Below are 14843 nucleotides of genomic sequence, written 5' to 3' on the forward strand. Positions count from 1 at the left end.
TTTTCTGGATTAAGCATAGGACTTATCATTGTGAAATAGCATTGTATTCCCACAAGCCCAATAAAACATCCTACAAATACACCATATCGCCAACCTGTTAAACGCATTGTCGCTGAAACGACACATAGAAATATAACAATAATATAAAATCAATTATTTCTGGTTTATAAAACTAGAACTTCGGTAATTATCGTGACAACCTTCCTGATATCAATGGACAATTCATTTCCTTCTACTATAACTCTATATATAACAAATTAGTATTCATTAAAGCAGAAAATTAACCTGAAATTTATTTTCTATATCACAAAATATTGTTTTTATTCAGATAAAATCATGCGTAGTTAGTTCGTATTGCCTAATATAAACCTCGAGATTATACGTTTAATTCAAAATTCATATGAAAAAGTACACACGTTTTCATTCGTATGAAATAAATTTCACGTGTAGAATACCTTAAGCTTTAGTATGCGCCACGTACAATGCAACAATGTACAAAATCAAATCGTGGCAACGCACCCAAGTTCTTAGGGAAAATAGTTAGGGAAAATACGATTCTTTGCTTTATAACACTACAATATATTGCTAAATATGTCAAATTTACCATCTATATGAATAGTTATTTAATTTAAGAATAATTATCAATTCTTCAGTTAGTGCGCCATCTAACGGCGACAGTGGAAGCTATTTTCATTACAAACTTGGACGTTTTGCCACCGATGGCGCTACTAGTAGTAAAACCCGCTCATAGAGCGGCTTAGTGAGCGGTGGCTTTTCTGATGCAGCTGATCTATTCATTCGTTAACGTGTAATCAACGACGTAAGTCACGTGACTATAGTTCGTTGGTTCAAAATAATTCAAATTTGTAAACAAATTGACGAGTAATGGCAATATAATTATTATATCGTAAAAGGGTAGAGCGCAACGTAAGACTGACAGCCTGATCAAAGGAATCCATTAACTATTATCATTATTTTTACACGGTAATAATCGAAAGTTGAAAGAACGAGTTACGAAGAAAGGTTGAAAAATCGGCGACAGTGAAAGTAAGTACTTTAAACAATTTCTAAGTGTGGTTGTAAACGAATAGAGGTACTGTTTACACGTTTTGGAGAAATAAACATACTTGTAGTATAAAAGTCAATACATATAATATGATTAGTATAGTTATATTGGAATGGATCAATTGAAATGGACTACGCCGATAAAAAATGAAAATAATTGTGATAGCTTATCAATAAAAAGTCCTGTGTTATATAAGACTCCTGTGAAGCATTGCGAAACAAATTTGAGGCATGCACAGTATCAAAGTAACATGAGTTACTTCACTGTACTTCCAAACCATATTACTCCACCGTCTGGTTTGACAAAATTTATAGCAAGAAATCCATTTGAAACGGATTTAACTAATAGACTGCATTTATCTGTGATTAGTCCAACTGTATTTAGTAAGGTAAGTTTTTGAAATACCATTTTCATTTCTTACAATAACATAAGGTCATATAATTTTATTAATTTTATTTTATTTTTAATTAATTTCTAAATAACTTGTACAATCCTTAATGTAATACGTAGACTTCTACTCCATCCCAACAATCTCCTGATTTTGCATGGAGCGTGGATGAGCTTGCACTGATACAGCCAGCAAAAATAGAAGAATTTCCTATGCAACAAATACACTGTATGGATCCAGAAACAGAGATAAAAGCTCAAGCAGCCATAGATCAATTCTTCAAAGAAAATCAGATTATTCCTAGCCCATGGGAAATGAAAAGGAAGGACAGTAGAATAAAAGCAAAAGAAGATACTCCCAAAAGAGCCTCTAATAGTTTGCATTTGGAATCTTCAAAAACAAAAAAAGATGGTATTATTATAAAGATTAATAAATACATTTTACACTCTCTAATTTTTATTTCTTTTCAGGTTGGAGTCAAACAGTATTATCCTTGCCGCCAGAATTGCCGCCACATGTCGCAGAAGCTTTAAAACCATATTTTACATTTACACAAGTAAATAAAAAACCTATTCGATGAAACGCGATTCTGTCTTTGTTACTAAGCCTCCTGTGTTTCATTTCTAGGAACAAAACGCTGAAGGCGACGACGCTAACTCGAGTAACAATTCATTAAGACGAAAATTGTTTTTTAATAACGACGACTGCATGGGAAACGAAGAAGAAGCTTCTGTTTATCTGTCACCTATACAAATGAGCGGATCTTTATTGTGTTCTAGCCCTCCGCAAAGTGGGATGTTAGTCGACGGACTTCCGATGAAGGTAAATAGAAGTCTTATTTATTCGTAACTTTAACGTTACGCGTATGGATATTAAAAATTTATAAAATTTTGTTCTATAGCATTTAGAAACTACATATGACAAACACGCTACATCGCAAATTACCGCAGGGAATTTATCATCTCCTAGTATATCTCCTATACACGGTACGCCACATAACGTCTCCGGTGAAAATATCAGATCAAAATTACGTCCAGTTACTCGATTAGATTTTACTACAGAAATGAGTATCGACGAGCATCAATCTATTTTGTTTCATAAAGAGTATTTTAACGATCATTCTCTAGGTAATTACCAATATTAGTATGCTTACTAAGATATACCTGAAAGATATCGTTTTAGTAATAATTATGCATTGCAATTTTTAGACGAACCCCTTGACAAAGTAAACATACCGACGACGGAAAAGAAAATGGACGATTTCGTATGTTTCGATACTAATTCAACGTGCATTCAAGTCAGCAGCATCGCAGAGCCTAAAATTGTTTCCAACAGTTCAACTCATTCCGAACGCTATCCCAAAACAGAAGCTTCCGAGTTTAATGTTAAACAACTTAACACCTCTAACGCGTTTAAACAATCGACTGATTCTTGTAAGATCTATACAAATGAAAGTTGCATATTGCAACAAACCAATGCGACTTTAGGTATTTCTGATCACTACAGTGTTTCTAATTGTGTACAAGATACTGGTTATCAAACGTACAGTATGAGCAGTACGACGAACATTAACGATAGCTACAACACGACACCGGTGAAACAAAAAGCTTCGTGGGATCAGAATTTGACTCAAGATGAGTTTCGTCTATCCGATTGGAAAGAAAATATGAAGAATATATTTAGCTCTACTCCGTCGAAAACGAATAGAGAATGGGATAATTACATACATTAACTAATTTTTATTTGCAAAATATACACTCTGAGGATGTTGGTCGTTTTTAAGTACGAAGTTAGACTAACTGTACAAAATTGTCGAATTCAGAAGAAATTTAACATAAATTTCACTCTATTATATTTATGTAAATATACTACAAGCGCGCTTTAAGCCCGCTCATTCTCATTCTTTACATTTACAATTTTATCTGTGTAACATGTTTTGTTTTTTAATTGAAATTTATCGATATAGATTATAATAACATATAACGAATAATTGTAAATGTAAACGACTGATTATTTCTAGCTTTTCACTGCCATGTGTAACCTGTAATATGTCATCAGTGGGAACGAATAAGAATATATGTACGTATAAGTATATTCAATCAAAAGTGAAGCGTAATGTGTACGACACGAGGGACTAAATGTGTTCCCGAACATATGCATCGAACTATATTTTAATATATTAGTATTAGAAGATAATTCAAGTATCATAAATATAATGTAATATTTCTTTGCGCTAAGATATACCACTCGTTTATTAAAAAGACAAAGTACGAACGAGAAAGTATAAGTATTGTTTCATAAACAGTTTGTGTTATTCATGAAAATTATATATGCATATATATAAAGAGCATGGGCAAATAAGATACCCTTTATCGAGAGAATCACCGCCAAACGAATTCAATTGTTTTCACAAACAAATCGATCTTTTAAACCAGCCCAGTATTCAAAATTACAAGTACTTTCAAACTGTCTCGTTAACCAACGTTCGTATCGTCGCTTTCTTGAACACCAAACAAAATCATTTCACCGACATGGATACGTATCGGAGAGAATGCGTCTCGTTAAAGGACGAGAAACTATATACCCTGGAAGTGTTCGTAGACTATGTCAGTTTGTACGCTGAGAAATTGGCCAGGGTCAACCCGTCGGCTCTAGGCGTCGATATGCAATTCGCAGACATTCCATTGTTTCGAATCTTTCAAACTAATTTCTTATTAACAAAATCTGAGAGAGATAAGGAAATGACGCGAGAAGCAGGCTTTCGTAATGTGTATTTCAACGCCGGGAAATTGTACATCTTCGTAAGGAATCCTGGCGAACTGGTGGAGAGTTTGCGGTCGAAACCATTATTATTGGACGTGTATAGGATCAAGGAGATCCACATATGTCCCGAGGAGGTGATAAAGGATCCCCTGGGAAATTCAAAGATCCCGATGTCGGGTTGTCTCTGTGATCACGTAATGATGGCGAGCAACGACATTTATCATCTACCCAGAGCGTACCAAGTGAACAATACATTCGGTCTCGTGGACGAGGAGAACCATCCATCTGGCTACATAGCCATATCGTTACGGTTAACGTGCTTCGGTACCTACACGACCAATTCTTTCTCTATCGTCGGACAGAAAATGCTTTTTAAGAATAGTGGATCGTTCAACGAGTTTTTGTGTACAAAAGTGCCCTACGAAGACGAGGATGAAAGAAGAGCAGCGGAGGCCAGTACGAGATTCTGTCTACCCGACAAGGTGTTCGAGACAAGCGAATTAGACACACCTCCTAGACCAGTAAACATAGCTGGACTTGTGTTTGTTTGTAGAGAATTGTCTAAAAGAGACGGATTTCCCGCGGAGGTGATTCCCCCGAATTATCCGCCGAAAATACCGTACATGGACGTCGAGGAGAGGGAATTCGACATTGATAAAGCACGACGCAAAGGTTTCGACGACATCATTCCTGTTCGCCCCGAATTCATGATCCAGAAGAATCTTTTTTCGGAACGAATTGGATGCACGAACGTCTCCTGCCCTGGTACCATTTGTATTGGGAAAAAATGCTGTTGAATTAGATCTTCGTTCATTACTCTTTCAAGTTCTTCCGTACGGAACAATCAAATCAAATAAACGATAAGATTTGTAAATAAAAGTTCAAACGCATTCTGTGTAGGCAGCCTTTAATACTGTATGATTTTCAATTTGAATTTTGCGACACTAGCTGCAAAATGGCGGAACGCCACCTAACCTCACGGACCATACTATGTCCGTGCCTATTGCCTAACCAACATAGACGTTATTTTCTAACACTAATTCGAGAGTCTCTATCATCTCTACATAAGTTTGTAATTCTATGCTTTAGATCATTTAGATAGCATTTTATCGTAAAGGAGAAGGGGATTTGTTTAGTTTACGAAACGAATTCATTTTCGCTGATCGTTCAACTTACAATTCGAAAGATGTCACTTATATACTTGTAAGTGATGCATAACTCGATTCATTGCGTGCGTATATACCTCGTGAATATACTGTTTGTGAAGGTTAAAAATTAATATATTTGTTAGAATATTAGTAAAAGTATGCTAATGTAAAGCATAATTGTGAGGCATTATGTACATTGTAGCAAGTAGTATTGTTACATGAACATAGAATGAATTGTACCACGTATCTTCTCCGTGTACTCCAACTTCAAATTTGTAACTTTGCTGTGATGTAAGTATGTTATTAATTTTGTTTTATAACAGACTACATTTTCTTTAAATTACAATACGTTACAGTAATGTAATATAAATAAAAAATTCGTATAGTTTAACACGGTAGAATTTGTCTTTGCTCGTTGTGGGATATTACATTTTATAATTCAGTTTTTAATTTTTGTTTAAATTAAAATTTTCCTAACTTATTTCATACTTGTGTACAATTTTTATTGGTAAATACGATACAAACATATGGCAATTAACAATATGGTTATATTTAACAGTTATGAGAGATTTCAATGAATTGTTAGTTATGGATTCTGATGAAGAAATATTTGATACACGTAGCTGCTACAAGAGTAAAGTTGCTACGTCATCAGTGTCACAAAAGCAGATCTTAGATCCTTCTGAAATAACTAAAACCATGTTGGAAACTAAACCTTACGTTCGAAGAAAAGAATCCGATACTAATATTAATAGGATTGATTTACTAAATGAAAATAATAATGTAGAAGAATTGTGTAAAGTATTTTGCAAGCCAGTTTCTGTAAGTCTTACAAAATTACCCACATTAGATGGAAAAGGCCAACCCATCAAAAAATTGAGTAAAACTCGAGCTGAACGTAAAGAAAAAAGGAAAAAGAGATTTAAGTTATCCCTATCCAGGACAAAATCACATATTATGCATGCAAGAAAAAAAACAAAACAAAGTCGGACATCTGATCCATGTGGTATAGAAGACCATGTTCAGACACAAATTGTAGTTGTTCGTAAAAAACGGATGACTAAGAATCGTAAGTCGCATACAAAAAATGTATTAAGGAATATCAAACAACCATACATAAAATTGCATAGAATAGATGATATGATTAATAAAATAGCACAATCACTGGCCAAAGTAAGTCCTAGTAAAGAAGATAAAATAAACGGACTGACAGCAGAAAACAGAAAAACTAGGAGCAGACAAGAGAAAAAATTAATAACACCCAAAATATCTGCGTTAACTTTTCACTCGTTGGCATTACATATGGACAGAAATGATAGTTCTACAACTGAAAGCATAAGTGGTATGAATGAAAATATACAACCCGGTCAGCATACTTGCAACAATAGCAATACATTATGCAACATTAATAATAGGCAGACATTGAAACGAAGACGTAACGATACTTTTACTAACGACGGCGCGAATAGTGATTTCTGTCAAATAATTTCAGAAGAAACAAAGAGATTAAGACTAGATTCATTAAAACAGGAACCAGAAACTTTGATAAAGATCAAGAGAGACGATTCGTATCCCGACTTAGCGACAAGTACTGCTGAAAGAGGATATATGATTAAAATATCGGCAAATGTTTGCGACGAACTACGTTTGCTTTCTGCTAATGAATTGAACGATGTATTCGAAAAAATTGAGTACGGCAACACGACTGAAATAAATAAAGAAGGTTGTGCTTCCAACTATGTGCCTTTAGAATTAAATCCTGTAAATACACTAGAAGATAATATTTGTCCAAAGTCGAAAAAAAACAATTCTACAAATGTTGAAGAATCATCACTGGAAAATAACAAAAGTCAAAACCAAAAGCCTGAACTGCTTACTTCGGATAAAGATTTAATACGAAAATACAAATTATTTAAAGAATTAAGGGTCAGCTTAATAAAATTTGATTCTATAAATGGCTCGTCTAATGATACATACTCAGCCAGGGAAATGGAGCATTTAATAGAAAAATATGCAAAGACTTTACAGAAAGTTACTTCTGTCCATACAACTGAACTTCCATTACTTGATACGATAAACGAGTCTATTGTTGAAATTGAACAAGCAGATAAGTTGAGTGGAACTGAAAAGAGTACATCTGTACCAGTTTCTAGCACGGAATTTCGGACGGATGCAAGCAGTGTAAAATGTATCGTAGATTGTCGAAATGTAAATGAGAAATTAGCGAGTATCGTAAAGCCTGTTTCAAGTATGTCTCCGTGTTTGAGCAAAACGGTAAAAATGCAGCAGGATAGAAGTTTAGAAAATCCAAATATTTCCATATTTGGAACAGGCTTTCGAAATGATTGTTCTGAAAGAAGAGACGAAGAGATAGCACGCGGCAATTTGGAGCAGGAATTAATTCCTGAAACTCGTGCGAATGCATCTATTTCAGACAAAGCTTCCACTAAAGGTCCTACATCTTCTTCTATAATTAAAGATACTGTTAATAAAATTAAGTCGAAAGACACATCAAATAAATGTTCTACTAAATCTGCTAACAAGGTATTAATTCCACTTTCGAAAGGAAAAAAACTGAACTCATTGTTTTCTAATGAGAAGTTCGAAAAACTACTTAGGAAAGCTAGACTTTCGAAAGCTGTGGATACTAAGAAATGTACGCGTTCTGTTGCCAAACCCAGTAGTTTTCAAGATGAAAGTTTTATTTCTAGAAAACATACATTTGAAACCACGTCGCCTTCTAGTGGTTCGAGTAACATGTCTACAATTTATAATTCCACTATAACTTCTCCGATAAAATATAAAAAATCTGTAGATAAGGAAGATAGTAATAAGGGAAACAAATCCTCTGTTGCCTATAAATGCATCGTTTGCGATAGTAGTTTTGGAGAATATTCTATTCTGCAACAACATCTATCCAAACATACGCAAGGACAGACAACCCTTTCATTTATTTTACCAAAATTGCCTACAGTCGAAAATACTTCAGCAGCTGTAAAACAACAAAGAAAATCTCTTTGTTTAAAACAAAAAGAAACAAATTTGCCGCAGTCTTCGAATGAAGAAATACTTGTCGATCCCGCACCGACGTCTAGTAAAAACGAGAAAAAAAAGAAGTCACTGCAGCAAAAGGTATCTCCGAAAAAGGATGTACAAATAAAAGGCCAGTGTGAAAATAGAATGAAAAACAACGTATCCAGAAAAATTAAAAGTTCAAAGTTCACAAACGAATGTACTATGTGTTTACAAGTGTTTTCATCGAAAACTGAATTGGCAGATCACATCTACATGCATACAGAAAATGAGCTACAAGAAGCGTATAGAATCGAAAAGGAAAAACTGGAAAAAATGAACAAAGAGAGTAATGAGAAAAACTCGAGTGAATTAAAATTGATCGAAGCAAAGAACGTAACGAACAATAGGATCGATGATGGTGAAAAATCGTCGAAAGTATCTAACGAAAAGGATACAAATTGTTCGGAATCGTCAGTTATACGAACGCATAATGGTTCGTTAATGGAAGATTTTCAGACTAGAACTGTCGCAAACGAAACAGTAACCAGCAAACTAGAAGCGAGCAAGTCGATCGTCTTGGATGGAAGTGAATGTAAAACGGTTCAACCATTTCCTGTACAAAATAAGTTGGAGAAAGAGAAGATAAATAAAGTTGGTCATATTAGGAAAAAATTTACTGTATGCCAATGTCATAACAAATCGGAAACCAGTTTAAGTTATTTGCAGATCGAAATAATTCTTCTCTGTCACGTTTGCAGAGTATTATTTCGAACCATGGAATGTTTCGAGACTCATTATCGTCTTTTCGAATACGCGGCTTGTAATCAGAATCGTTTGGACAGCAATCGATCTCCATATTTATTCTGTGCCAGTTGCGGTATGTTGTGCAGTTCAGCCGAAGATTTGCACGAACATCTAAAAGCACACTTTCGTTTTAAACAAATGTGTACGATGGACTTTCGTTGTAACATCTGTAAAGTTATGTTCATTGGTATCGGATCACTTTTTTATGCTCATTGGTCGAAACATGTTAAGGAACCGTTTTGGGTATCTAGCGAACAATCGTTTCCAAAAACTTGTGTGATACATATAAAATCAAACGGAGAATACAAACAGAATGAATGTGGTTCGAGCAGATTTACAGATACGTTCATTCAAATAGCAGAAAATATCTGTAGTAATTGCAGGCTGCCTTTTCTTACCGAAGAGTATTTAAAAGCACATAAACTGACGTGTAATGAACCTAACAGAACAACAAATACAACTGTACAGCCTTATGTTATCACGCAGAAGTACCCGATACGTTTAATTTGTAGTCTATGCGGGGGCGTTTACTTTGATAAATTCGAGTTATACAGACACATGAGAATCAAACATGATTTTGGTTCGAAACCTCAAGTTGTGCGTATGGTTCTTACAACTACCAGAACTGTATTCATTTGCAGTGTTTGTATGGAAGCAAGCGATAGCATGGACGACTTTGAGATACACTGGTTTAGACATTATACGTCTCGCCCGTACCTCACTTGTACATTTTGCGAAACTAATTGCAGTAGCGTAATTTCTTATTTAGATCACGCCAAAGTACACGGATCTAAAATGAAAGAAGATATACTATCCTGCAAAGTAAATTATCGGAAGTGTGATTTCATTTGTCAGCTTTGCAATATCGGTTTCGACTGTGAAAAGAGCTTGAACGACCATGAAATTACTCATAACATAATGTCTCGAATAGTGCAACCTGAGAATAACGCGGTATCGGATCAGAAGAAATCTACGTTCACTCCAGAAACAAACAATATTTTGAAAATTGCAAAGCTGAACAAATTGAATCTCGAGAAACTGAAAGAAAAATTGACACAGGAGGAAGTAAACAAGGGCAATCAAGCGATAGAAAAGAACGCGCATGAATATTGGTCACAATTGAGTAGAAATAGGGACGGGGAGAGAGTAGTTAATATATTGGAAGAAAACGAAGAGGATTCCGAAAATGAACTGGTGATAGACTTGTCAGAACAATCAACAGCGGATCGCGATCACGCGTCTATTCCAGCATCCAACGTACAAACTTGTACAGTTTCTGAAAATACCGGATACGTTGTAACAACTTCACAACTCTCCAATGGAGCAACCCAGATCACTCGAAATGTCGTTTTATCTTCGAAGGATACTGTAACTCCTCGAAACGATACTTTGAATAAAAATATATCTGAAAGCAGTGTACAAGTTTCATCCACTCTTATGAACAACAGCAATAATTTCCAAACTATTTCATCCGCAAACAAAGAGATGCCGATAACAACGGAAACAGATGATTCCGTGAAACCAAAACAAGGTCTATTACGCGTAAAAAATATTGCTGAACTTATAGGAAACACGGATTCCTCGCATTTATGCCACATTTGTAGATATGCTTTCAAGTGTTCGGATGACTTGATACGGCACGTACTGATTCATACAAACCAGAATCGACAGGATAATAAGCATCAAGTTTCTAGGAATCAAGTTTCAGTTAATCAAAACAGTTCGCCTAGGCCGTCGACGTCTTCGAATACTTGGACTTACGGCACACCAACAAACAGTGATCAACAACTCGCAAGTACTGACACTATAAAAATAAACAATCAACGATTACAATCGCAATTGAATACAAATCAAGGGAGGTGTTCAATTTCTTCCCAGCAAACATCGCAATCTGCTTATCATAAAAACTTGCCACCCTGTAACGTTCTACAAAGAATAGTTGTACCGCGTTACTCCAATCAAAAAAGAAACGAAGCTTCTACAAGAGCAGCAGTAAACTCCGTGGAAGGAATCTCTTATCCATGGAATATACAAGCAACATCTACCATATCCTGTTCCGACAATCAATGTCAAAATACATCGAAATGGAAAGGAGATTCAAATATATTTTTACCAAGACTAAACGAAGTTAGCTTGACGAGTAACGATCAACGTTACAAACAACCTCTACAGAGTACTCCGAATCATTCGGAAGTAAACCATGTCACCGCGACTGTTCTACATCAGAATCTTAATCTTGCTCCTAACGACCTGAGTAACTGTATTCAAGGGCCCACGCGCAGGGAGCAAATGGAATTTAATCAGTCGGCGATAGGAAATATGTCTACCTCCTTTCATTATCAGAATACCTCGGCTGGCGGAATGGTAGTCGTAATTAACGAAACCACGCCTACCGTCTCGACTATGCCGTCAGTAGAGATGTTACAAGGACACTTGCACCAACAACAGCAACAAATTTATCAACAACTAGTCCACAATGACCAGTACATTGAACAACCACAGGTATATTGGACGGGGTTTAAGCCAGTATTTCTCAAACATCACCTTCTCGCGAATTGCTCTTTCGCTTTCCCAATGAACCATACGTTTCAGTAGTTTTCTTATCGCGCGATGTAATTCTTATTGTTTGAGAGATTCAGGCGTAAACAATTCAATTTTTCGATCGAGTCGTTTACGTTGTATAACAATGGTGTATTATTATGTATTCGCAGAATGTAATCGATTATTCTGGATCAAACGATTGCCAGATGCTAACTAATCAAGACGGAGCTCCGATCAGACAAAATGTTACCACCCACAAAATTAGTCAACAGTCTCCACAGCTAATTTGCGCTTACTGCCCGAAACCTATCACGTTCATTTCCGAGGAATCGTTCAAGCTACACGTACATTCTTATCATGGTACTCCGTGCGATATTTGCGGTATGCGTTTGAAAGGTTTCCGCGAATTGAATAGTCACAGAATGAAACACTAGCTGTTATAAAAGTTGTCGAGATTGTAAAGCGCATTGGAATGTCATTTTAATCTTTTGCGGTTTTTACATCGATAAAGTTTGAAGTTTGAAGTAAATGTTCCGAAATCGTAGAATCTGGACCGCGAAGGGTCGAACGTGTATCGATTAAAATATTATTTAGACGGTATATGCTCGTTTGGTGCCACGCCAACCTAAAAAATACCTCCTACCTGTATAATACTGTTTTCTAAGTTTTTAAGTTTCACCGATATGTTTACTGCCATTACTACATGTAAGAAATTGAAGCAGTTTTGGGCTAGCGAGCATAAAATTTGAACCGAAACCAAAGCATTCGAAAGGAGAGATAGACGATGAACATATCCGACCCCTTGTTGGCCGATGTGTTTAAAACGATACTATTGTGGCTTTTGAATATAGCGCCATAATCAACGGAATATGGAACAGAATGTTAGCTTTAACTTTGACTTAGTCATATACGAGCACAGTTACATATTTATAAGTGATATACTTACATACGTATAATTAATTATATGGATACTTTGAAAGGATCTTGAACGTCGACATCGAATGGATCTTACAGTATAATGTGTTGTATAAATTATATGCGAATCCTTTATTCCAAATGTAGCATTGTCCTTTTTAATTTCATCACATTGTTTCTTGTTTTTATATTTTTTGTTATTTATTATAAAAAATGGCAATTTGCTGGACTATATATAATGTGTAAGGATACACTGAGAGTGAATCTCTATTACACAAATTTCCAAGGTTAGCCGGTTTTTGTAATTATTGCCTTTTCAAGCTAACACTCGAACGAATAGAACGAACAATGATTAAATCTCGATCAATTATTAAATATGCTACGTAAATTAAATATTAAGGTAAAACATAGTACTGTTGCGTAATATCTGTGATGAACAAAATATTTTTGTATCATTCCAAAGTATTCATAAATGAATCATTACCTCATTGCTCTCATCCATTAAACACATCCGCGGGTCGCAGAAAAAAGATAATCGGTCGAATAAAATTTTACCCATCTCCGAATGGCAGATAGGGGTGACCGTGTGTGATCGTATCGTCCAGAGAATTTCGCAACAGACTACAACGCGTAAAACTATTTCTGTTACGATTTTATATGTATAGATTACGCGTTTCGTACGCGTATACATATGTTAATATAAATAAGAATGTTATGCGTTATATTAGTACTCTAGCGATTACTACATATATAACTTCTTGAGCCAGCGTTTATCAAAGTGTTTTCGCATTTATCGTTGTCACCCGAAGGTAGTACTTTCGAAAGGTTAGTCGAAATGATTCTGTCAATGGATTTGTAATAATACGGATAAAATCATTGGTATATTTGTATTAGTACGGACGGAATCGTTTAAGTTTAAACCAAGTGTACACCGTAGAGGAATTTTTTTCGGAACATTAAAACGTATAAGAAATGCCACACTGGACTAAAACTCTAATCCTGTGACCAGAATACGAAATTCTAAGATAAGACTCTGGACTACCTTACAAACGATCAAGTATTGACCTCCATTTCTAATGACTAGTTTGGAGACTGAACAAACATTGATATCTTTTTTTTACATATTCAAGTATTTTGTATCATAGTGAGACTACTTCGAGCATACATATGTATATAAATCGACGTTTTATATCTATTCGTACGATACGCGGTTTTCTTTAAAGAGAATTTCAAGCAAGACTTAACGTTTCGATCACTGTTGGATCATTCAAATGCGACATTACGATAGTATTTATGCTATATTTATAGCAATAGCAACTCGCTTATTATGCATTAATAACGGTAATGTCACGCGAAGATCACTTACGTTACGACAAATACGAACGTTAATTTTTAACAACGTTCAACAGTTGGCATCAATTTTATTCGATTCCCATTTTTAGACACTTTCCTTCAAAGAAAGTTGACAGTTTTATACTTGACGTAATATCCTCTCAATTTCCCGAAAATATAAATGATCCTTACGAAACATTCTATTTTTATCGGATGCGTTCACAAGCGAAGGTGTTGAAAATGTGAGAGCTCTTTCAACTCCAGATCGATATTTGTTACAGTCGGGGTTCATGTTACTTTAGCATGTAATAAGACGAATAAACAAATTTTATAAATATCGCGATTTTTGTTTATTCCCTGAACATTTCTAACAAAACGGCGAATAATAATAAATAATAAATTATACGAATCATTCAACGAGGTAAAGATTCCAAATGCTATGGTTGTTTACGTAAATAAATCTCTGGTACAAAATTTCATCGTTAATTAAATGAATTGCAAATAACAATATGCTTGTCTTCGTTATTCGGCACTTTGAGCGTTTTTATTAATTGTTTTTTGTTACAGTAATCACCACCTGGGGGAGGGAGAGTGCCTAGCCACTGTCATATATCGTTATGCTTAAGATTCAAGGGTGAAAAATGTGCGATACTTTCTGTGGCAACCCAGCAGATGTTCCTTTTTCCTTAGCACAGTGCGTATTCTTTTCTTACGAACGATGGGGGTACGAAATTTTTATTTTAATAATAGTTTACACTTTGGAACACATTCTGTCAACGAAAATGTTGTCGTACTCGAGGTCGATTGAGCGTGTAGTCCAATTTAAGAAAATATCGACGATAACATTTGTACATTATACAAAGAATCGTTA

At 35.2% G+C, this 14843-nt stretch overlaps 2 protein-coding genes across 4 annotated transcripts; both read left to right on the plus strand.

The window, feature by feature from the left end:
- The first annotated feature begins 812 nt into the window (after positions 1 to 812).
- On the plus strand, positions 813 to 3441 carry LOC128888405 (protein aurora borealis). 2 transcript variants are annotated; one of them, XM_054145226.1, is made up of 7 exons: positions 813 to 1047; positions 1164 to 1454; positions 1577 to 1865; positions 1925 to 2010; positions 2082 to 2276; positions 2356 to 2581; positions 2663 to 3441. In XM_054145226.1, exons 2-7 carry the CDS (start codon positions 1179 to 1181, stop codon positions 3184 to 3186), a joined length of 1596 nt encoding a protein of 531 aa, XP_054001201.1. In that variant the 5' UTR covers positions 813 to 1047; positions 1164 to 1178; the 3' UTR covers positions 3187 to 3441. The 2 variants fall into 2 exon arrangements, with proteins under 2 accessions (XP_054001201.1, XP_054001202.1); XM_054145227.1 differs by having other exon boundaries at positions 1169 to 1454.
- A 433-nt stretch (positions 3442 to 3874) lies between these two features.
- Positions 3875 to 14309, plus strand: LOC128888399 (uncharacterized). Of its 2 annotated transcripts, XM_054145213.1 has the most exons (4): positions 3875 to 5656; positions 5925 to 11686; positions 11896 to 12168; positions 12208 to 14309. In XM_054145213.1, exons 2-3 carry the CDS (start codon positions 5927 to 5929, stop codon positions 12157 to 12159), a joined length of 6024 nt encoding a protein of 2007 aa, XP_054001188.1. In that variant the 5' UTR covers positions 3875 to 5656; positions 5925 to 5926; the 3' UTR covers positions 12160 to 12168; positions 12208 to 14309. The 2 variants fall into 2 exon arrangements, with proteins under 2 accessions (XP_054001188.1, XP_054001187.1); XM_054145212.1 differs by having other exon boundaries at positions 11896 to 14309.
- The last annotated feature ends 534 nt before the right edge of the window (positions 14310 to 14843 follow it).

This window comes from Hylaeus anthracinus, unplaced genomic scaffold (assembly GCF_026225885.1).
Source record: "Hylaeus anthracinus isolate JK02 unplaced genomic scaffold, UHH_iyHylAnth1.0_haploid 11994, whole genome shotgun sequence".
Classification (NCBI taxonomy): Eukaryota; Metazoa; Arthropoda; class Insecta; order Hymenoptera; family Colletidae; genus Hylaeus; species Hylaeus anthracinus.

What these genes read in the sequence shown, in the direction of transcription:
- LOC128888405 (XM_054145226.1), top strand. Translation starts at nt 1,179, where the DNA reads ATGGATCAATTGAAATGGACTACGCCGATAAAAAATGAAAATAATTGT. An exon ending in TTCAAAAACAAAAAAAGATG is followed by an intron (nt 1,866 to 1,924) that starts GTATTATTATAA and finishes ATTTCTTTTCAG; the next exon opens with GTTGGAGTCAAACAGTATTA. An exon ending in CATATTTTACATTTACACAA is followed by an intron (nt 2,011 to 2,081) that starts GTAAATAAAAAA and finishes TTTCATTTCTAG; the next exon opens with GAACAAAACGCTGAAGGCGA.
- LOC128888399 (XM_054145212.1), top strand. Translation starts at nt 5,927, where the DNA reads ATGAGAGATTTCAATGAATTGTTAGTTATGGATTCTGATGAAGAAATA. An exon ending in AGTACATTGAACAACCACAG is followed by an intron (nt 11,687 to 11,895) that starts GTATATTGGACG and finishes ATGTATTCGCAG; the next exon opens with AATGTAATCGATTATTCTGG.